Below are 24,553 nucleotides of genomic sequence, written 5' to 3' on the forward strand. Positions count from 1 at the left end.
TGCCTTTATTCCACAGTTTTCTTTGAAAGTCATACGTTTCTAGTAGTATGGTAAAGAGCAGACCTGGTTCTGCAAAAGGATTTGAGCTCTATCCCACTAGAGCTGTCGTCCACCAGTGTGTGTAGACTGGAGGCTGCCATAGATGGGTGGTCTAGAAGGTGGAGAAATGAGAGAGTCTGGGGAGGCTGAAAGTGATGATAAGAGGAGGAGAGGACTGAACTGGCAAGCAAGCAAGTGAATTAAAATGAATAATCACAGTGAATAATAGTGAAAACAGAACTTTGGTAGAAGATGGAAGGAATATTAGGTAGCATTTGTACCCCATGATAAGAGGAACAGGGAGAGGGAGAAAAGGCAGGTCGAGAAGTGAAAAAGTAACAAAGGAGAGTATAGTGGGTCACTGCTGTAGTTTCCGGTGGAAACTTTACATCTTATGTGATGATAAAGGTCCTGGACAAGTGATCCATCGTGAAAACGTCAAAATAAACTGTTCAAATATTCTAAAGTATGTATTTCCTGTCATTTAGTTTGTATGCCAGAAAAATTAATTCAAATTTAATTCTTTAATTCAAAATACTTTAATTCAAAATTTTTAATGTGGATGTATTACTGTACTGTGCGATAAAGTTGTCAATGAAACATTTTAAATTAATGATGGGTTTGTATCCTCTCCCTCACCCCCCCCCCCCCCCTTTGGTGTCCCATGCTGCCTAGGAAAGGGAAGGCTCTAGAACGGATAGAACCTCGTGGATGAATTGATGGATGGATTGATGGATGGATGGATGGATGGATGGAAGGAAGGAAATTTACTTAAATGGCAACCTCAGATAATTTTTTTCCTACCGAAGATTCATTAGATCTGACCGCTTATCAACTTTGTAAAAAATAATATATTCCCTCACTGACGATGGAGAACTGACAGAGAGTGATTTTTAAATTTACCGTTCTATAGTTTTTACAAACGATTTCAGATGCTATTCGTTTCTCTGTCTGTATTTTATGTAGACAGGGGGTGGTGCTGTCATTATAGACGCAAGATAGATTGGGTCAAATTTCTATATGTAGCTGGAGGTCTGTGACAAAGGGAACGGACACAAGCAGCAATTATGTGTTTGTCTAACACTAATTTCTATAACGACGGATTTCACATCGCTGACTAAGACGTTCCATAGCTTGTTAAGTTAAAATATAGACTCTTCCCTCGTATATACACAGAAAAGTGCTTCGGTAAATAACAAAGAAAATAACATAACAATATGTAAGAGATATATTTCTGAGTTAAGCTCTCGGAAATAAAATATTCGTTTCTACGACATATGAAATGAAGCGGCTCTCACTAGTCCCGTCTATCGGTTAGAAACCGAAAATAAATATTGGAGCAGAGACGCTGGTGCTGCTGCAGTTTTTTTTTTGCTTACCACATATGTCGAGATGAATTAGTTATTTAAAAATAAAACCGAACGAAAACTGTACCAGTAACTGGGAATACAAGCAAAAGGAATAAAGTACAATCACAGGGACCAATGGGACCAGACTTTATGGAAGAAAAATGTGGCAAATACCGAGTCTATCACCGGTGAGTAATTATTTCGTCTATTTATTAACTCTGTTGAGTATGTTTCCTGTTTTTCCATAATTATTTTACTGTGTGAGAAAATTTACCAACTAGAACAATTTTGATCAATGTTACAATAATGTACTTGTATACATGCTGAGTTACTTCAATTCTTACAACATATAATCATATAATAAACAGTGATGGTGCCTATGAGATTTTATGTAAGGAATCGTTTTTCCCACCTAATCACCTTTAATCATCGGTTACATTTCGACAGATTAAAATCTTACGTTGTTATTAAAATAGTTAATTCATTTAGATTCTTTCATTTAGACACTGTTATTTACACTGACTTTCTGTTACTTATTTACAATGTACCAATTTAGAATACACAGGGAGTTCTATGCTGTCAGCTTTAACGCTGGCTATAAAAGACATTTAAAGTTTTAAAACTTTAAAAAATCGTTTTCACTCATTTGGCTTTTAAAAAAATATTGTATAATGTAATAATGGAGTTTCTACAAGTTTCCTGTGCTATGGCTAAGGTCAGTTAAAACAAGAAATGCAAATTCTCAAAAAATAAATTTTTTTATTTATGATGCTAAAATTATATTTATCGTAATAAAACACCCTCACTATTTTGACTGAACAATGAAAGCAAAATAATATATTAGACCTAAAATAGACCATCAGATTATTGTGTATTTAAATATTTGCAGAAATTTCAAAGCACAGTGTATTCAGAAAATACTTCTAATTCACATATTAAAAACTTCAAGTTAAAGAAATATGTTTAATGTGATTGATATAGTGAGAAAACCTGAGAAGGGGGAAGTTGCTGCTACATTGTTAACAGCGGCACTGCAATCACTCCAGAGTATCTGAAGAGTTTTCTAGGAACAATTTCGGCATTTGTAAATTACCACACCATTCTAAAAAACTCACAATATGTTGATTTTTTTTTTACTTTGGCCTCTATGTCTGATTTAATACGTTCTCATTTACATAACAATACTGATGTAATAGGATACAGTTATATAATAGTTGTGGTACTATTGTGATACTCAAAAATGTTCAGATAAATCTTCTTTATTTCATTTGGTACTCATGTTTTTTGTATTTTTCTGAGCTATTTCACTACCTTAGTACATTTTATGGCAGTACTGACTACATATGACCTTACATACAAAAAAATACTATTTGAGAATAGGCAAACAATACAATTGCATTGTTGGGTTTAAAATATGCAGAACTGAAAATTTCTTGATTGCAGGAGTGTTAAAATGCAGTAGGTATGAATGGTTATTTGTTTTAACAAAGCTGAACAGAACTGTTTTTGTTTTTCCCAGTCCAGTCCTTGGGGACTCACAGACAAGCCATGTTTTTGCTCCCTCCCAGCTCCCGGTAAAAATGTGGAGTGTCTGGCAGGGAGCTGGGAGGGAGCAAAAACATGGACTGCCTGTGGGTTCTGGAATGATTCTTTTCTCCCCATCAACAGTGACAGACAGATCCTCTCCAGGCAGTCTCTGGCCAAGGTTAGGCGTGGGCCTGCCTACATTTTCAATGAACCGTACAACAACCTCTCCGTGACGGAGGAGCACTTCCTGGAGGCGGCAGAGTATGGAAATATTCCTCTAATACGCAAGATGCTGGAGGAACTGCCAGATCTCAATGTTAATTGTGTGGACTACATGGGCCAGAATGCATTGCAGCTTGCTGTGGCCAATGAGCATTTGGAAGTTATGGAACTACTACTGAAGAAGGACAACTTAGCCCGGATAGGGGATGCTCTGTTACTGGCAATCAGTAAAGGATATGTGCGAATCGTGGAGGCCATTTTAGGACACAAAGCCTTCGCTGGTTCCTGGAGACTGACTACCAGTCCCAGCCAGGCAGAAATGCACGATGACTTCTTTGCTTACGATGAGGACGGGACTCGATTTTCCCACGACATAACGCCTATCATTCTGGCCTCTCATTGCCAAGAGTTTGAGATTGTCCATATCCTTCTGAGAAAGGGCGCGCAAATCAATCGCCCCCATGACTACTTCTGCCAGTGCAAAACCTGCAACTACCATAGGAAATATGACTCGTTCAGTCACTCACGGTCACGAATTAATGCTTACAAAGGTCTGGCAAGCCCCGCCTACCTTTCGCTATCAAGTGAGGATGCTGTGTTGTCAGCCTTGGAGCTAAGCAATGAACTGGCTGTTTTAGCCAATATAGAGAAGGAATTCAAGGTAAGAAAATCTTCGTATTTTGGTTAAACAGTTTCACTTCAGCATAAAAAAAAAATACATCAACCTAACTTCCTTGGGGGGCAGTGTGTGGCCCAGTGGGATGCATGTGATCAGAAAATCACAGGTTCAAGCCAGTGGCCCGTACTACGAAGTGGAGTTACTGGCTTATTGGGGTAACTTGTCGGATTTAAGGTAGTCTGGGCAAAGTGTACAAGTGTACATTAAATCTGACAAGTTACCCTGATAAGCCAGCAATACCGCTTCATAGTACAGGCCACTGGCCCTGCTGTGTCTGTGGGTCCGTGAGCGAGGCCCTTAACCCCCAGCTGCCTGGGTGCTTATTGCAGCCTGCTTGCTCTCACCTACACAGAGCACATTGGGGGAGACATAAAGGGAATTTCCCCATTGGGATCAATAAAGTATTAATTATTAAACTGATCTTTATCCTTCTTTTTAACCCAATTATTTTTGTGATGTACTGGCCATTTCATTATAGATGAAATGTCATATAAATGATTAGTTATCTAAATCATGTAATTGTGGGTTTAATGGCTGGACCTGGAGATGTAGTGGCAAGAATTCTCAATAGCAATTTCTGGATTAGAAACGAATTTGGACCATATATGAGTCAGATTTACATTGAGTGTTACTAAATGTGGCCCATATCTGCACCAGAGTCAAAATTTAAAATCAGATCTGGCTCAACCGCTCCACTGGGGCCGGAGTTCAAACCAGGAACCACCTGCTCATGAGCACAGCCACTCACTGCCCACATGTGTGAAGGCAGGATCCTGGGGCAGAACTGGTCAGCAGTCAGCCTGGAAAAACTGAGTATGAGCCACATTTAACAAACAAATACGTGATATTTCATGCCATATTTTACTCTCTGTACCTTATGGGTTTCAATGCAGGGTCAGCTATTGCATAGTTCAGTCTGCGGAGGGTGGGGCTTGAACCAGCAACCTTCTGATAACAAGTACACAGAACCACTCACTGACCCCATTCATAGTGCCTCTGATTTTAACTTTTGTCTCTGGTGAAGATATGGGTCACATTTGGTAACATTTAATATAAATCTGTCCCATATATGGTCCTTATCTGATTCCAATCCAGAAAGCGGATTCAGACCAGTATTGGTCCGTTGTGCAAAAAGGCACCAGACCAGAGCCGGTTTACGGATCTGTGGCGATTTCTGAACAGCATATAACAACATTGCGGTACTGTGGTAACTGACCCCACTGCTGTTAGAATATTAATATTGCAGGAATATTAATCACCTGATGATACTCTTTTAATACGCTCAAGTACAAAATCTACATCCTGTTTTATGAATATGAATTTGATTTCCTGCCTTTTAAATTCTGTTTTTGCACTGATCATGAGACAAATGACGTCTTTATGCTCACATGCAGTTTCGAAAAACTGGCCATATACAGCATCATTGTATCAAATGTACCATATAAGAATGACGCAAATGTTGGTAACATAAATCTTACAGGTCCTTTAGTATATGTCAAGTTAATAAATAGTCTGATCTATAAGTGTAATATCATTATATAATAGCATAATAGAGTATGCTAGTTTTTTTTTTCTTTTTTTCAGTTTGGCTGGGCATTAAGGCAGCTGCATGTCTGTTACTTCTGTAAACTTACAGAAGGTATCTCCACTCCCCCAGCTGCAGACACTAATATTATGTTTCACTGTACAGTGACTCTTTCCCATGCCCCCCCTGTGCAGTTTGCTGGAACCACATGACTGCTGAGACGTGCATTTAAAACGTCTAGATTAAACAAAGACTCATAAATAACATTTATGGTCTACCCTTTAAACTTTCTTTAAAAAGATTAACGACAATGGTCAAAGCTGTGTCACGGTAGAAAAGTGCTATTTTTTGACCCTACTACTTTCATCTCTATCGCACAGAGCTATCATGGTTTACCAGCTGCCAATGAAGATGTATTCTTAGTTGCCCCGATCATTTAATGACTCCTCACAATATCCCTGCAGTAATCCACAGAAACAGGGGTGGGATTTAAAGCCACATCCTTGGATGTATGAAACAACAGTATAACACAATTAACCATCATGTTACCCAGGTCTCCTATAACTTTAAGTAGTGAAAGCTGTTGTGTTAAGTTTGGTACACACAACATCATATGGTTGACAGAATCCTCTCAGTTTCTGAATTGCTTTTTTTTGTAATCAGCCAAAACCTGGCTAAACCCCGAACAATAGTGTTCACATTTTAACGTGCCTAGGAGACATGGCTGGGGTGGTCTTTCTTCACAAAGTTCGGAGCTGTTTTCCTTACACAGAATCTCTGCATTTAGCTGCGTTAACTAACATTGTTTTCTGTCCTCCACATTCCCTTCTTTTAACAGCCAAATGCAACCGTCCAGAGAGGCAGAAACACCAACACACACCAACACACACACACACACACACACTCACACACACACACACACTCACACACATGATTAACATTGTACACATCAGTCTCACAGGTTCCTGGTAACAATGATTACAATGCTTTGTGAGATGTCAGGGTGTTATTTCACCAGGGATTCCATCATGATGCCGTCTGGTTCTCATCCTGGTCTGCGTTGTGACCAGAAGTGGACCCGTGCACCCTGTCTGTTATGATGTCATCTATTACTCATCCATGCCACTGTCGTCCCCGGAGTCAGTCTCGTACCCAGTCCCTCAATACCTGTAGAACACTGCGGCAGTGGCTATCATGGATCCAGCTGGACCTTCTAAAGACTTTCACTGCTATCTTGGTGATGAGAAAGATGTGGAATGGGCCAATCAACCTGGGCAATTGAACAGACCCGTCTACCTGGGGAACTGAATCTAAGCATTTTGAGTAATAAGCTGTACGCCTACATTTATCCCCATATTTCTGTACTATCACTGCTGACTCTTAAAGACTCTTAATCCATTTATCTCTCCCACAAAAATGATAATTCGGAATGCCCAGTGTACGAGCTCCCAAAAGTGTGCAGTTCAAATCTGCAAAGGTCTTCTCAGCTTCCTCAGTCCTCGTCAAGTCACCCGTCAAATTTAGTCCCTTCCTATGCATTATTTCTCAAAAGGGTTGAGTGCTCTTTGCAAATTCTATGGGGTTCACAATAACCCACAGTTCCCATATGTGATAGCAATTGCTGTTTGTTTGTTTAATAGCTTCAGTTTTGTTCTGGATCCATGCTTCTTCCCTCAGGAGTCAAAATGTGTCCTAAATAGGTAACTTCCTGTTTTACCAGAGTCGTAATTTTCCTTTTGTGGCCATGTGGCCATTATTAGCTATATAGATTAATAAATCTTGTAGCGTGTCTTGGGTACATATTGGACCAATGTGCTGCCCCCTTTTGAAAAGACGAACTCGAAATTCTTAGACAGCTCTTGAAAATAAACAGAGGGAGACACGGTATATTCCTGCAGCATGACAGCCGAGGTCCATTGCTTACCCTGAAATGTAAACGCAAGACAATACAGTAAATCAGGATGAACGGCTATAGATGAAAGCGCATTTGCCAGGTCAATGTCAGAATATGATTTTGCAGCAGGAGGGATAGAAGAAAGAATAGTAACAGCGTAAGGAACAATGTTAAAACATTGGTGTATCGCATTGTTATCCCCAAACACCTTCCTAACTGGCGAAAAAGGAGAGTTGCTGTGAGAATACGCTATCTCCTTAACAGCTCCTCACTGGACTAGCTCCAAATACATTCCTCAGTGTCCTTGGACAGCAGACTTTGTCTCTTACTGGGTCTGAACGCACTTATGTCTCTCATTGGTATGATCCTACCAAACTCATTCTCCAGTTTTGCCCAGAAGCGTGCCCAGTCTACATTACAATTTTCCCCTTTTCTTATTCCATAACTTGATTTGTTTTTCATCTTTCGTTGCAACATAGCTGTCTCATAACCCCCACAGGACCCCCCAGCTGTTACCGTTAGCAAGTAGCATTACCCATTGTCAGGTTAGGAAGCAGGTACTCCATTGCACTATGTAAGCAAGCTTTTCTTCATTGGAAGAAACACGGTGGTAATACGACACTTCTGCCCCAATGCCTTTTAATTATTATTAGAGCATGAGAACAAAATCAACACATATCTTTATAATAAATACTAGTCATTACCAGGGGCGCCGCTAGCAATTTTGGGCCCTATGACAAAATATGAGGTTGGGCCCCCCTACCACACCCATTCAGATCTCTGGGGGCCCCTAAAGGGCGTGGGCCCTTAGAATTGTCCCAACTTTCCCCCCCTTAGCGGCGCCCCTGGTCATTACAGTATATTCTAAAAAGGACTATATTCTGTAAGGGTTTTCCTAGGATATGGACAACACACTTTTGTCTCATAAACATAATTTGTGTAGGTTTGTGAGAAACTTTTTGTGCAATGCTTTAGGTAGGGAAATTAGGATTTGTGACAAGAGTTTCTGACAAATCCCTAACATATATGTTAGCAAAGTCACTAACGGTCTTTAGCTGTCATTGTACCTGTACGGTATAATCAGGCACAATTGTTATTTTATAAAGGAATTATTTTAGTAAAACAAATTTTAACCGGACAAATTTCTATTTTCAGAACGATTACAAGAAATTATCTTTGCAGTGTAAAGATTTTGTTGTGGGTCTTTTGGATTTGTGTCGAAACACAGAAGAAGTGGAAGCCATACTGAATGGTGATGTTGACACAGGTGAAAGCCCAGATTTACCTGCTCGACCCAGCCTTCTACGATTAAAACTGGCTATAAAATATGAAGTAAAAAAGGTAAGTGCCTTTGCAAATAACTTCAGTCCTTTCAAACAATAAGTCCGAAAAGAAAAAGGTAAAAATCTTAAATATGAGCTACCTGTCTATACATTGGGCTGATAATTATATAGCTACATGTTAAGTTGTATTACGATAAGAATTCCAACACAGTGTATCAATAAAACTCAATACTGTATCTGCATATACTACTAATTAACATAAAGAAAAATATGTTACATTAATATTCAGAAAGCATTAACCTTGATTTCCTGTGCTGTTTCCTTTTGAATAGTTTGTTGCCCATCCCAACTGCCAGCAGCAGCTTGTGTCGATTTGGTATGAGAACCTATCAGGAATTCGGCAGCAAACCATGGCTGTCAAATTCCTGGTTGCCCTCGCTGTAGCCATCGGCCTACCTTTCCTGGCCCTGGTTTACCTGATTGCACCCTGCAGTAAGGTAATTCTCCAAGACCCATTAGCTAGCACAATATTTTTCTCTAGTCCATGACGATGAGTAGTAAAAAATACATGTTTTGTCATTCTCAATTTGTCATTTATATTTGGCACATTTATTTGGTACATCTTTTGTGTTCATACACTTTAAAGCAATGAGTTATACTTCATTATATGAAAAAATTATATTTTGAGTTAACCCTGAATGTGAAAAACAGAATGACGAAATGTTTATTTGCTGTGTGCTTTATCTCTAAGTTGGGAAAGGTCATGCGGGGCCCCTTTATGAAATTTGTCAGCCACGCAGCCTCCTTCACCATTTTCCTCGGCCTCCTGGTGTTTAATGCCGCAGACCGCTTCGAGGGGACAGATCTGCTCCCCAACACAACGGTTCAGGACCACCCCAAGCAGCTCTTTCGCATGAAGACCACTTCCTTCACCTGGATGGAAACACTCATCATTTCCTGGGTCATAGGTCAGGTACCCTTCTCCCAGACCTGTTTTTGGCACGACAGACCCCTTCCACATCACACTCCTCAATAAACTTCTGCTTATCACAAAGTTGTTACAACAGAATAAATGTCAACTTCAATTTTTATATATAAAGACGCTCCTCTACTTATGAACTTCAATTTACGAAGTTTCAGACATACGAACGAAGAGGACTGTACAGTAAGTCCTAATTTTGTTCATTAGGCTCCCGTTTCCTGTCCGCAACATCAATTATGAACACCAATTCCGCCTAGTATGACTTCTGGCCGCTAGTCCCGCCGTGCAGCAGCGTAGCGTGCGTACTCCCAGCAGCCTAGTTCTTTGTACTTGCGTATACCCTTAAAATGAAGTTGAATAACGACTTACGAACATTTCAAGTTACAAACAGCCATTTGTAACATAACTCTTTTGTAAGTAGAGGAGCATCTGTACATGATTATTTTTATTTTACATTTTTACATTTATCCATTTGGTCAGTTATATTGAATGTAACTTTCATTGTATATAAAAAACAAGTAACAAGTGACTGCTTGACCAGCTACGCCTGATAAAAACTGTAAGTGCAACAACAACAAGTGTAAAATATAATGAAACACGAGCTATTAGTTAAGTTCTCCCCAAACGAGCTTGAAGGGCTGAATGTCCTCCTCCCGTTTGTAAATTTCTTATGTTCTTTGTATAACTACCAAAATTGAAAAAAACTGAATGGATGTAACATTAATTTGAATTAGGTACCTCCATAGCAGTGTTCCCTAAGTGAATTAAAGATAAGGCATTAATGTTTAAGGTTTATATATAAAAATCATGGGCAGACCTTGTTGCCCATTAATTTGATTACCACGGCTAAAAGAAAAGATCTCAGTGACTCAGAGGGCGGGATGATCTCAACAAGTGAAAAAAAGCTTTACGTGCTGAAATGGTTGCTTCTCACAATGTAGATCTTATGACTCAGTTGTGGTATGACTCAGCACTTTCTGGTCACCAACTCCCAAGTTCATTTATGAGACATTCCCCAGCAGTGATGGAGACCTTTTTGTGAAAGAGTAATGTGTCCTTCTAGGACGGTTCTTGCAACTTTTAGAATTTATGGCAAGACTTGCTGGTGAATCACAAAGACAAAGTACCCCATACAGACACTTAGTTGTTCACTTATTTGACCTAAACATCAGGCTAAATTAAGAAATCCAGTAATATATCACTGCTGTATACTTCAGTACATCACAAACTGATACATTTGTGGGTCTGACTGTGATGAAGTTTGTTTGTTGGACCGAAAGGTCATATATGAAAACTAAAATACATCATTGTATTTTGTGCATGTACACCAGCACTAGATGATTTAACACTTCTATTTTACACTACAATACTTGACGTTCACCTGGAATTATATTGGAATATAGTGTATATTTTATTTATAGACCAACAACACCAGCATCAACATGATACAAATTAAGTAATTCATTGATATCAGTAATGGTTTCAATGTATAAGAAATCTTTACTAGACTTTAGAAGTATTAAATGTAATGACTAGCCTGGGAAGTGGTTTGACAACTGGCATGATGCAGTTATGGGTTTGTCTAGGTTCTATAGCAGCTTTTAATGTAAAATGTAACATACTTGTGATAAACATTTAAGGAGAGTTATTAAAATTATTATTTATTTTAATCTTAAAACGAACTAGGACCTTAAACATATAAACATGGCATTGCTGTATTGTAAAAATGTCAAAAATATGTACAAAAAATGTATATTAATCAATATTTCTTTATTTAGGCATGATCTGGGCAGAATGCAAAGAGATTTGGTCACAGGGCCCACGGGAATACCTCTTGGAACCATGGAATCTTCTAGATTTTGGAATGTTGGCGATATTTGTGGCATCATTCATTGCAAGGTTTATGGCATTCTGGCATGCGTGTGTAGCGCAGGGCTACGTCGACAGGCACTACACGGACCTGTCCAACATAACACTGCCCTTTGAGATTGAATACTACAGGTTAGGTGAGTGACACGATTTCCGAAAGATATATCTCGAGTTGATAGAGCATTGATAGTTGAATTGTTTCAAGCGCCTGCAACCTGCCACATGCACGTGCATCTCATTAATGTCAAATGAAGAATGTCTAATATCTAAGGAATGTATATGCAACAGAATGGCAAGATCTTTTTTTGCTATGGGATGGTAGCTTTTACACAACAGTTCACATAATACAGGAAGGAAGGTTCAGGCAGCCGTATCTGGGATGTGTGACACAACTAGCAATACTTACCATGACATGATTATTTATATGCGGATAGAACATATTTCACCATCTTTTATCTTATTTGGTAGGATATTAGCTTTTAAAAAATATTCACATCCCTAAAATATACACTGGACACTGACAATTATTATTTTGTAAAACACACATTCTTTGCCCAACCAACAAACTATCGAGTTCCTTATTAGAAATATTTCTAATATTTCATAATAATGACAAAAACATTTTTTTATAAACTGAAACATGCAGTGGGTTTCAGCTTAAATTTATTTTATGCCCTGTACACAATGAGTATTTGTTATTGGTAGACCGAACACATGGAAGAGATTAATCAATCTAAACATGCGTACCGCATCAGCATCTTAAAATCCAATTTTGGTCATAGGAGGAAAATTATATAGAAATGTCTCTTTGAAATTTGCATCACAACGAAATGTATAAAATTGTATGTTTTCCTTTGCAGCACGCAACAAGTGGCTTCCTTCCGACCCACAGATCGTTTCTGAGGCCCTGTACGCAGTGGCAGTCGTCCTCAGCTTCTCTCGTATCGCGTATATCCTGCCGGCGAACGAGAGCTTGGGACCTCTGCAGATATCACTTGGACGAACAGTAAAAGATATCTTTAAGTTCATGGTCATTTTCATCCTGGTATTTTTAGCCTTCATGATCGGAATGTTTAATCTCTACTCATACTACCTGGGAGCTAAGCAGAACGATGCCTTCACAACGTGAGTAAGGAATAAAAAAATACGTTAAAAAAATAAATAAGTCAATCGTCAATAATCAGTCCATAATACACTCCCATTTTGGAATGCAAAACTATTCAGACTTAATCCGGTACCTAACTGTGCAAAAACGCATTTCCATAATACATTACATTTTATTAGTAAACGAATTCAATCTCCGTCTTAATATAGCCAATATAAAAGCCGATGTACGTAATGGAACACACAGCCTGCTTAAACATCAGAAATACCCATTGGAAGTTTATTAATTGATATTATTGTGAGGTATCCTGTGAGAGGCTGTGATAAGCGTGTTTGGCGTCCTCCAAACCAGCGCTATACATGTACTATATGGACAAAAGTACTGGGCCACTTATACGCACAGGAACTTTTATGACATTCCATTCTATGTCCATAGGCATCAATATGTAGCTGGTCCCCCCTTTGTTGCTATAACAGCTGCCGCTCTTCTGAGGAGGCTGGAAAATCAGCAGTGCTTCACCCTTGAGGACCATGATTTGAGTAGCCCTGACTAATAGTTGACTGTAGAACATCTACTGTAGCAAAGAAGAAATTTCATGAACTGACTTATTGCAAAGGTGGTATCCTATGACAGTACCACGTTTAGATTCACTGAGCTCTTCAGAATGACCCATTTTTTGTAAAATGCGTTTGTAAACCTGACTGCATGACTAGGTGCTTGATTTTATACTCTTATGGCAATGGGTCTGAATGAAACCCCTGAATCCATTGATTAAGAGGTGTGTCCCAATACCTTTGTCCATATAGTGTATATTTTATTATTAATTATTTGTCTGTCATCTGGTGGCGGGAAAACTCCGAAAGAAATCCCATGTAATGTCTTTTGCTGACTGTGATATATCAAAACCACACTGCAAAGTTGTGATGCAGAAGGTCTGCAGTGCACCCACTGTATCAGTGCACAGTTCTTATGTTAGTCTATGTCTCCTGGAAAAACAGGTCACCGTCATACCATGCAAGATGACCAGTTTCTCATAATATGTATTCAACTTATGTTTTACTGGATGTTTTTGTACCTGGTTGTAGGCAAAACATTTGACTTAACTGCTTTACTGTATGGAGACTAGGGTTGTCGTTACATTCAGACATCAGTTTCATGTTTAGAATTCTTTTTGATAACATTTCACATCACTTCAATGGCTGATATTCCTTTTAAACTTAAGGTACTAAACTATATCCATGTAAACATCCATCCATCCTTTAAGCCCTTATCCTAAAAAGTGTTGTCTTGTGCGAAACCTCATTCTATACCAAATATTAAATGAAGAAGTAGTAAAGTTGCTGTAGTATTGTAATGAGTTATACTGTAAATAATTTAGAAAACGTAAAAATGTGAATTTTATTTTCTGCTGCAGAGTTGAAGAAAGCTTTAAAACATTGTTTTGGGCAATATTTGGACTTTCTGAAGTGAAATCTGTTGTTGTCAATAATGGACACAAGTTCATCGAAAACACCGGCTACATCCTCTATGGAGTCTACAACGTCACCATGGTGATTGTCCTGCTCAACATGCTCATAGCCATGATCAACAGCTCCTTCCAGGAAATTGAGGTGACCTACACTTATCTCTTTTTTTATTTTTTATTTGAATTTTAATTCCAACAGATTTGTCATTGTACATACACCTTATAAGACAATCTGTAATAAATAACCTTCAAATTGAACATACAAGAAATTGTTCCTTTATAAATGTAATTATCTGCAGACCCAAGGCTGTAGATTTGGCTACGGTTAGTGGTGACCCTGGAAAGAACCAGGCGAGTAAATACATGAGACCCGGAGAGTTACAGAATGAGCCATGGGGCAGGAGCATAGAGGGTCTAAGGCTGGAGATAAAAGGGTCTCTTGGTGCTGATACTAAGGAGAGCTGTTCTTAGGTACCACTGACAGTGTGTCAATGGAGCATGTGGAACTTCTCCTGATACCTTTACCATATTCAAAACCATACTACAGCCTTCTGAAACTTCATATTGTAATTGGTTCAACACAGTTTACTTTCTGCAGAATAAATGCGTTTATAATAAAACTGTAATAAATATTCAGCACACCAATTATTTCATGTTTGCACAGAAATATCTGAACCGTACATGTACCCATCTCTTCCACCGATGCTGTTTGCAGGGTGATGCTGATGTGGAGTGGAAATTTGCCAGATCTAAGCTTTGGTTCTCGTACTTTGAGGAGGGCAGGACCCTTCCTGTGCCCTTTAACCTGATCCCCAGCCCTAAATCTGTGATTAGCCTCTTTCTGTGGGTGAAGGATCTCTTGTTGCATGAACATGAAGAGGAGGAGAAAGCTACTGCAGAGCTAAATAAGGTGAGTTCTATCTCTACATGCTGCAATTTTATTTTCTAGATTTGATTGCTATCTGGGGTCTGTTTTACAAAGCAGGATTTCCTGCTTAGCTAAATAACTTGTCAGATTTAAAGTAGTCTGGGCTAAATAGACCTTATCTTCATTCACTTACATTTAGCCCAGACTACCTTAAATCCAACAAGTTATCCGGCTCAACAAGAAGTCCTGCTTCGTGATATAGGCCCCTGGTTCCTAAAACGTTCCACAATTTTTTCGTTGTAATCAGAGAATTTAAGTAAAACATATAGGTATAAAATGTTCCACAATTGTTTCGTTTTAGTACAGAGAACTTAAGTAAAACATATAAGTTTGACAATCAGGGGAAGCGGTCTTCAAATCATTAAGCAATGATATATTGGCCATAGTGTTACATGTAATGCAGAGAGTAAAAAGTACATCATCATGAAGTGCCTCTTATCACGTTACGTCAACTTGCAGACAGTCCATTTACATTCATGAGGCATCCAGAATCATTGTTATGCTATTTTAGCCAAGTCTGTTTATACTTGGGAAATGTTCCTGTGTACACAGTGCTGATTTATTTCCATTAGTTGCTGTCACATAATTCCATTTCCTATTTTAATCTGCATGCAGTTTCTGATAATACAATCCAAATATTATGAGTATATTCTGTAGCCTATCCAAGGCGGTATGGGGTAGAAGGCAGAGATAGACCCTGGGTTTGATGCTATTCTCGCACTGGGCACACACACACATCCTCTATATGCAGCCTGAGAGAAAATACTCAGGAAGCCTATAATGTACTCAGAAAGCCTATAATGTACTCAGAAAGCCTACTCTTGAAATACATAACATTTTTGAAAGATGAGAATTGTGAATGTGAAAGTTCATGATATTAATTGTTGGGATTTCAGTCAAAAAAAACTTCTGTGATAGTTCTGAATGTTTTCCTTGTGCATTCCAGCAAGGTCAAAAAAATTATGGAGCTTCTCCATCTCTAAGCCGGTATCAGGTAAATATGATCTTTTCACCTCAATTTGGGTTGGCTCAATTCACCTTAACCAGCATATTAACTGAGGGCCTGTAGATTGTAATACAAGTGATCCATAATAGCCCAGTTGTGGTTCCATACTTTACATACATATTACATAGCTTTCTAGGGAATGTCGTCCATTGAGTGCTGAGAAACAAAGGAAGACATTCATTATGTGAGAATGAAGCCATGTATTCACACAAGTCATTTATTAACACAATTCAAAAACTAGTCATCTTCAAATTTTGTATGAATTTTGATTCAGGGCAATTGCTAAACTGTACAAGAAATTATTTACATAGATTCAGCCTTGTGACATTTTTCAAGCTCAACCAGTTTGTTGTGTTTGGTAAAAATATTTCATAGATAATGCTGATGTCAAGATTGTAATGTTATAAAAACGTAATTGGAAAATGCTTTTTTGTTCCACAGAAGATAATGACACGTCTCATAAAACGATACGTTCTCAAAGCACAAACCGATAAAGAAAGTGATGATGTGAATGAAGGTATGCATTTTATCGTTTTCAATGACACAAATTCGGTCTGACATTCCTAAATTGCTCAACGACTTTTTTTTTTAACAGGAGAACTCAAGGAGATCAAACAGGACATCTGCAGTTTACGTTATGAGCTCCTCGAAGAGAAGCCGTACAGCACGAGAGACTTCGAGATCATTATTAGAAGACTGGAAGAGAAACTGTCTGTTGTGCCCAAACATTTCTGAGCATCTTCGATACGCAGAACTTCCTTCGTATGGATGCCAGCATGGCACATGGTGGCATGCATTCTGCTAAAATTTCAAAGTATTAACTTCCAAATACCAGAGGGATGGTTCCTAGTCTTCCTTCCACTGGCAAGATATATTTACTTATTTTCCTGGATTTCATTTTTCCTGAAGTTTAAGGTTGAAAAAAGTTTTTCGTTTTGAATATTAATGTGAAGTTTGAACAGACACCGTTCCTGTAATATTATGTATTCCAAAGTACAGGTGTATAAAACCAAAGGTTTCATGTATCCTTCTTCAATGTTACTATTTGAAAGAGGCAGATACTATGTAAATTCCTTTCACTACTCAGTGAATATTTTGATGCGGAAAGTATATTTTGGAAAAAAAATCAAACTGTCTGTATAGGATATGAACCAAGTTTCATGTTTACAAGTTGTGGGTTAATAGTAATTTTTTATCTTTTATTAGGTTTAAGAAAGTTGACATCTGGCCTAAAGTAAATATTCAGTTGGTTAACCAGTTTAGTGATGTGGTGGTTACGGTTAGTTTCTGGCAAGACAGATGTGTACAAATGTGTTTCAGCAATAGAGTTATAGAAGTAAATAATATGCTTCACCAGACATAGACCACTAACTAACACAACAGGTTATGTAATTTGCTGATATTTAAATGGGCAGTTCACCCCAAAACTAAAAATAAAATATGTTTAGAGTGGCTTTAGTGCTTATCTATCCATCTAGGCTGTTCTGCTGGGAGCTGCCCAGTGTTGCAGATATGGGCGGCGGAAATGTCTGGCTTCTCTCGAATATAATGTGACTGAATAATCACCACAGAAAGATGACAACGCACCAGAAATACCTTCCAGGAAACACAACAGCAATGTCTCTTACCAGAAATCATGACCCGATTACTGAAGATAATCCAGTGATTTTGAAGTGAGCAGTTTAAATTAGAAACTATTTTCTAGCAAAACTAGAAATGTTATTTAAAAATAGAAATATAAAGTTTCTTTAATGATACCTTTAGAAATTTAACAAGGGAAGGTAAATTTATGTAGGACTGTAGCTCCAGGGTGGATGTCGTATATGGGGGAGGAAAAGTTTAACGCAGCTGAAAAAGTTATGAAAAAAGATGTCAAATATTACTGGTAATAGGTACACTGTGATATACAGAGTGTAGCATGAAGATCAGCAGTTTGGGATGCTCCTTCAGAATGTTTAGGGTCATCTGGGAGGTTTTTAAACATGCATCCTACTCCCTTTCTGTATTCCGGAGGCATTTACAAAAATGCAGTTATATTAGTAAAAACTTAAAATATTAACAAAAATGTTTAATGGAGAACAAGTCAGTAGGTTTGGTTTCCAACACTGGTAGGGACCAAATCAATCTCAGACACCCCCGCCCGCCTAAACACACGGCACTCTCATAATATTGGCAATGATATGTTCCAATCATCTACACCCAAATCTACACCCTAGATGGAGAGAGTACCAGTTGTCTTGAAGCCATTTTAAAAACTCTGGTCCATATTCTTTTTAAAATATGTAAAGGAAGAACCCAAAAACGAAGTGCATGCAAATATATTAAACTCAATTAAATTCATTCCAGACATGGTTAAAATTCTAATGATTCTATACAAAGTACATTTAACTACACTTTCACTGAAGTCCTTCTGTCAAAACTGTAATTTGAAAACACTGCTTTAACATTGTGGCATGTTCATATAATTTTTAAACTAATATTTTAGAAATTGAATAGATTTTTTTTTTATATACTTAAAAATGACTGAGGATGACAATGTTAATTTAATATGTTCTGTATTATAACAGGTATACGAATAATTTTTAAAAAATTTTCTTACCACAGAAATGTATATTTTTGTGGTACAAGATTGATGCTACCCCTGCTTTAATAGAATAAGATATGAATTTTGTTATATTTTTTGCTGTGTGGCTATTCAGACATACTTCAGGTGAAAGACTTTACAATGAAAGTATTCTGGACAGTCAGTCGACTGATGAAAATAAGCTTGTAAGGGTAAATTAGCAAGATGCATGTTTTTTTTTTACTATTAATTGTATTTATCAATTTGTTTATTCACACTTCCTAAGAGTATTGTTTGACTGACTTCCTTAAAACTGTCACATTTCTCTCACACACCACCAGACTGAACCGATGAGGAACATCATTAATAAAGTTCATTGTCCATTCTCACTGTGTCTTAATAAGCAAGATCTGGATGCCAGGTACAGTGGTGGATTTTTGGTCTTCCTTCGGTTTGTGAAAGTTCATTTTAAATAAAGGAACAACAGAAAGCAGACCAAGTGAGATCTTGTCCTCTCGTTTATACTTAGTACACTGAGGGCTGTTTGCCAAAAATTTATGAGGGGGGGTTGAACATGCAGTAAAAATATTAACATTATTATGGCATCTAACAATCACAACAATTATTACATTTTTACAATAATACCAGTTTTTAAAATAATAAAATCACCATGTACAGTTTATTAACACTTGCAAAACAAGAAAGCAAGACTTCTATACCTCTTTAGTACATATGGCAAAATGGGTACATGCTGATAAAAGAAAAATATTTAAATAGAAAACATTTTACATACTGGTACGTAGGCTGGTGTTCCACCTGCTTCAGTTTACTACCTACAGTTACATTTTACAGCTAAACTACATATTCAGTATTTAATGATCAATATTTCTTACAGCATATGCTACTTGCTATGATGCCATATGCACAATGTTAGTGCACCAGTGCACTACTAAAATAAAGAAGAAAAATTATATAAAACACGTAGCAAGGATATTAACAATATGCACGTTCTGTACACTGAATTGATGTCCATTAATCCAATTCAACAGGCCTCTGGCAGGTATAACAACATAAAATAATCAGTGATGAACTGAACAAGGGTATAATGCACGATAATGCCCTTCAGCTGAAAGAAATCTGAAAAAAAATAGTGTACTGATAGCATGTGTCTACAGGAACGTTTGAACGACTTTACTTGCCTGAATCAAAACAATACGAAAAAAATATTATTAAATATTAACCTTTCATTTATATGGTACATTTAGTCACCATAGGGATTTAACTATCGGTCATGTTTCTGAGCACAGAGAACATAAAGGGATGAAAGAAATCTGAATATACTGCGTACCTCAGTGTTTGTTAAAAGTGCACTGTAAAAAAATCTGCCATTTTTTTTACACTACATCTTAGTCTGTTCTATTTTTGTTGTGTATATGGTGAACGCACACACACACACACACACACACACACACACACACACACGCACACGCACACGCACACACACACACACTTTTCTTTTTACTTTTTAAAGCTATTACAGCAACTGCCAAATTGGGGTCACAGCAAGTTCTGACAGGGTTGGAAATGTAAGAATTTCAAAACCAGCAGGCTCCAATGCTGATCTACGGTCAGATTTCCCAGCCCTAATCCTAGAGTTAACCTATATAAATGGGTCTTGGGTCTGCAAATGCTTAGCACAGAACTAGTGAACGCTCAACCAATCCAAAATTAAAAATTCACTGGCACATCCAATCAGATTTGTGCGATAAGCATTGATTCGTGTAAATTGCAGAGTGCACTGCGCACGTGATCATAGTGTTCATTTAGACCTATACTTCATACAGGTTTGCAACTGAGCTGTCATGCTAAAAATTGAGTTGCGCTGCAAAAATGTTGAGAAACACATTCTACAGCATGTCGTCCCAACGAAATGAATCTCATTTATACGGATAGGTGTGATATGACAAAGCTGCTTGTGCCCGACGTAAATGTGATTTCGGTGCCTTGTCAGAGGTGTATGGACTGATCTAGAGGAAGCAGCAAGTGGTTCCATCTTTAGCAGCTACAGCATATGTCTCACAAGGCTTGCTAAGAATGCATGAAAGAAACAAAATTACAGCAATAGCTTACTGTACAATTAAGGTCTTTCAGGTGGAATAAATGACTTGTATATCAAATACGAAATGGTTCTACAATCAAATACATGAAAATCTGAGGTCAGATTTGAGGTGTATAATATTAACGATATCTCCATTTAAAAGTGTATACACTGCAATATTTAACAAATCTTTAATTTCATATGGTTTCATAAATTAATATTTCCATGTGAAACAAACTGTTAGCAAATGAATTTACTCCACTGGTGAGGTTGTGAGTTTTATTGCATATTAGCTATGCACTGGTTCACAAGAGCAGCCGTGCAAACGTGAAGCTGATCTCGCAGTGCTCGTTTACAGGGAGCTGATAACATGGATACCATGAAATGTATTTATTTGGCTCCGTCTTCAGAACTTGTCAGAGGTAGACGACATAATTCTCAGGGACGAGGCCTGTTTTTCCTTCATAGGTTGCTTGGAGCCAGCCAGGTTCCACAGAAGGATGTACTGTATGTAGATCAGCCAAAAATAAACAAATAAAACAACAGAGATATAATGCTATTAAATCAAAATGTATGCATTTCCCGGGATAATGATCTCTTTGAATATCAGATTAAGTTTAAATACAGAAATATTTTTCCGTACATGCAGTAGATCATTGCATTTAATTACCACAAAAAAATACAACTTTTTGACTCTGTTTCGTCTTTATTTTCAGTTTTTTTTTTCTTTTCGCTTACGTCCTCTCTCAGAGTATGGGGGGCGGGGGGCGGCGTTGTGTTTTGTCCTATGTTAAAATTCTTAAATAGAAATTTGATCACAAAAAAAAACTGTGACCTCAAACCTAATAAAATATAGTTTTATTAATAACAGTAAACAATCTTATTGGAATGAGAAATCCAGATAACTTCTTTTGGCCTCATGCCAAAGTTTATATTTTGTTGACAAAGACTATATTGTTATAGTTAATATTATATGTACTCGGAAGACACCTCATAGTATATTAACAAAATGATATTTAAATCATGGATATTGCGCCCAGCTCAGATAGATCATAGAGCACTTATAATTAAAGCTTTATCTGGTAAATCTTTCCACAACAAACAAGCTGATGAAGATTGTCGTGACATACCATTTGTGAATAGCGCCCCCTGGGGAAAGCTCAGTTCATGGCTGTGTTCTGCCTTGCAGGAGTACATCGCCTTTGCATCTCTGAAGTGTGAAGTGAAAAGAGATTGCAGGAATATGTGCAAGACCTTCATTTTAATAGCAAACCTGCACAAATAACTGCAACTATTCATATCTCCAACCAAACCGCTCATCCGTCTGGGTCGCGGGTGGTCCGGAGCCTATCCCGGAAGCTATGGGCACGAGGCAGGGCAAGTATACTAATTTAATATTTTATTTTGAATGTTAGTATTTCATCTTTTGAAGTACTATAATTACATTTCACCATGATAGCTATACTAAAAAGAAAGACTCAGATGTATTTGGAAAGTACTGCGTATTTCTTCAAATGAAAAAAAAAACCTTGATTGAAGTTAAAATGAAATTCATAAACACGGCTGAAGTAATTACGATTCGCTCTGAGTCATGGAAAGGACAAGGAGGATGTAAATATACTACCTACCTGCCAGCTGCAGGAGGCTGTGGGGAAGCTGGCTTTTCGAAAAGCATCGCTTTTGCAGCAACTCTGGAAGGCAACAGCATCCACAGGTCAACAGGTCAAAGCCAAGTCAAGATCATTTACAACACGACGCACTCAACAGCAAAGGTGCAAATTCAGGTCCAGAAAGTACAAATCCAGACCAAGATTTTGTTTCAACTAACCAGTTGAATACTCTGTGACTGACTCATTATGCATAAAGTGGCTGGTTGAAACAAAAACGTGGTCTGGATTCGTACTTTCTAGACCTGAACTTTCCACCTCTGTTCAACAGATGTACAGGTTCGTCAATTAAGCTACACGGTGTTATTGGATATCGGCAAGCGGCACACCGATTAAACTTATAAATTTGTAATTAGGGCTAGTCATTCCTATAGACGACATAGGCGGCTGCCTAGAGCGCCGACTTCTGAGGGGGCGTTGACGTGCCAGCCAGTTTCCTCTGATGGGGGTGATGACTGTCCAGGATTCCACATTGGCTAGGACTGCTAGCCGATTGCAACATTTCATTAATTTGCCTCAAACAGCAATTAACTGGGATTTGCAATCTGCCAGGACAGTAATCAGAAGGAGAAATGCTTGGTATGGCAATAGGTGGGTGTATGCCGGATGGAATTCAGAGATTTCCTGTGATACCACATTTGCTTACATTGATCCAGGTCTCTGATAGCCGTTAGTGGTGGAGGCTTCTGGTCTGCGCCTTAAGGTCAGTTTGGGGGGTAAGTCTGGGTTGCTGTGGGATGCTGGAGTATCCGTCTGGTGCAAGGATGCCAGACTCTGGATGGAACCACTATGGCTTCTCTGACCTGAATGAAAGAATGGTCCAGTTTAGGAACAGCAGTGAAAAAGAAGGAAAAAAAAATCACTGGTGCGATTTTAAAATTATATATATATATTTTTTACAAAATTAACCACAAAGCAATGCAGTTTCCTTCATTTGTGTCTCCACATTCCTTAAAATTAAACAAAAACAAAGTGTAAAAATGGTTTTAAAGACTGCAAATTGGGTAACACTTTACTTGAGGGGACACGAGTAACTTAGTAACTCAGTTAGTACTCAAGTATAAACTATAAACAGAGTAACTGAATGAAAAACATGAACCGTTATGATTGATTAATGGTGAATGAACATGGGATCAATATGTAACTAATGCTTAGTTACTGGTTAATTAATACATTAAGTAAGAGTGTATCACTACATTATTTGTGCCCCCTCAAGTGTTAAGCAGCTGCAGTCAGTCAGAGTTTATAAACAAAACCATGCAATGGGAAAGCATAATGAAAAACATTTCACATAAACCATAAATTGATTTCACATGGCAGTACAGTAAACAGTTATTGGTTCAATCATAAGATTTATGCAGTGATCTGAAGATGTGGGTCTGGTTTTTGTACAAAGATCATGAGCGATGACACTGTTATGACGACCTGGGGAATGGGGGCAAAAGGTACGCAGGCATGCAGTAGGGGGCTAGGAAAGTCACTTATAAGCTACATCTGAAATGCGGAGGTTACCTTCAGAGATATGCAATGACCTGAGCGACGGTGCGGCTGAACGGTTCAGTTCTGGTGTTTTGTGGTCAGGCAGGTTCTGAGCGGTTTTCTCAGCCATGTCCAGTGCAGGAGATCGCCTCCCAGCCGTGGTGACGGAGGACAGGCTCTGGGTGTCTTCAGACTCCCCATCAGTCTTCGTTGCATCCTCCTTGGAGCTAGAGTCCGGGCTGGTGGTGTAGGTGGAGCTCTTCGGCCCGTTGGAGGACACCTGGGATGGAGTCCAGCACAGGCTGCCTTTGGACTTATGCTTCGGCAGGTTGGAGGGGCCCCGTTTGGAGAAGCTGTTCTGCTCTGAGGAGTGCGAGGACAGGGACTCGATGCTGCCCATGGGGGTGCTGCTAGGGCTGCTGCTGAACGTATCACCTGAGGGAGTCAGGAAAGAACACTGTCAACCGCAATCCTCTAAGAAGGAGAAGACCAGAATTCCTGAAACAAAATGCTCAGCAGAAGAACGAGGCAGTCTGACTCACTATCAGCGTCGGCGAGGCACAGCGTTGGCGTGTACAGGCCCCTCGGCTTGCGGGGGCCTGTGGATAGGCAGATGGCCTTGGTTCGGCGAGAACTTGAACGGGACTGAGGTTGAGGTAGGGGCACGTTGGGGTCTGGAGGTTGCTGAAAGATCTGCGACAAAGTTAACACAGCAGTCAAATCATGGGCGTAAATTATGGGGGGTATGGGAGGGTTGTAGCCCCCCCGAGTAAATCAAAACCAGCTAAAACAACCCCCCCCATTAATCATGTTTCTCCCGTAATGGGTGAAGACCTCAACTCCGCCCAAGGTTCCAGCCAAAGTTACACCCTT

The 24,553-nt window shown here is 38.6% G+C and overlaps 2 protein-coding genes across 4 annotated transcripts in view; one reads left to right on the forward strand and one right to left on the reverse strand.

The window, feature by feature from the left end:
- The first annotated feature begins 723 nt into the window (after positions 1-723).
- LOC125712901 (short transient receptor potential channel 6-like) lies at positions 724-18,921 on the forward strand. 2 transcript variants are annotated; one of them, XM_048983460.1, is made up of 12 exons: positions 724-1,576; positions 3,057-3,798; positions 8,418-8,576; positions 8,851-9,015; positions 9,270-9,486; positions 11,279-11,506; positions 12,230-12,494; positions 13,889-14,084; positions 14,655-14,849; positions 15,814-15,861; positions 16,315-16,390; positions 16,469-18,921. In XM_048983460.1, exons 1-12 carry the CDS (start codon positions 1,524-1,526, stop codon positions 16,606-16,608), a joined length of 2,484 nt encoding a protein of 827 aa, XP_048839417.1. In that variant the 5' UTR covers positions 724-1,523; the 3' UTR covers positions 16,609-18,921. The 2 variants fall into 2 exon arrangements, with proteins under 2 accessions (XP_048839417.1, XP_048839416.1); XM_048983459.1 differs by having other exon boundaries at positions 725-1,576; positions 8,391-8,576.
- Positions 18,922-18,932: 11 nt separating this feature from the next.
- Positions 18,933-24,553, reverse strand: part of arhgap42a (Rho GTPase activating protein 42a) — a 45,189-nt gene continuing 39,568 nt past the window's right edge. For both annotated transcript variants that reach the window (XM_048983456.1, XM_048983457.1), the window contains 6 exons: positions 24,223-24,373; positions 23,714-24,115; positions 22,848-23,004; positions 22,163-22,225; positions 21,665-21,744; positions 18,933-21,039 (listed from right to left, as the gene is read on the reverse strand). In XM_048983456.1, the coding sequence (XP_048839413.1) occupies positions 20,951-21,039; positions 21,665-21,744; positions 22,163-22,225; positions 22,848-23,004; positions 23,714-24,115; positions 24,223-24,373 (942 nt within the window). In that variant the 3' untranslated portion in view covers positions 18,933-20,950. The remainder of the gene's footprint in view (positions 21,040-21,664; positions 21,745-22,162; positions 22,226-22,847; positions 23,005-23,713; positions 24,116-24,222; positions 24,374-24,553) is intronic.

Source organism: Brienomyrus brachyistius, chromosome 18, assembly GCF_023856365.1.
Source record: "Brienomyrus brachyistius isolate T26 chromosome 18, BBRACH_0.4, whole genome shotgun sequence".
Classification (NCBI taxonomy): Eukaryota; Metazoa; Chordata; class Actinopteri; order Osteoglossiformes; family Mormyridae; genus Brienomyrus; species Brienomyrus brachyistius.

Excerpts from the sequence above, each read along its gene's own strand:
- LOC125712901 (XM_048983459.1), top strand. The coding sequence starts at position 1,524 with ATGGGACCAGACTTTATGGAAGAAAAATGTGGCAAATACCGAGTCTAT. Across the intron at positions 9,487-11,278 it reads CATCATTTCCTGGGTCATAG|GCATGATCTGGGCAGAATGC; the intron begins GTCAGGTACCCT and ends TTCTTTATTTAG. Across the intron at positions 16,391-16,468 it reads AAGTGATGATGTGAATGAAG|GAGAACTCAAGGAGATCAAA; the intron begins GTATGCATTTTA and ends TTTTTTTAACAG.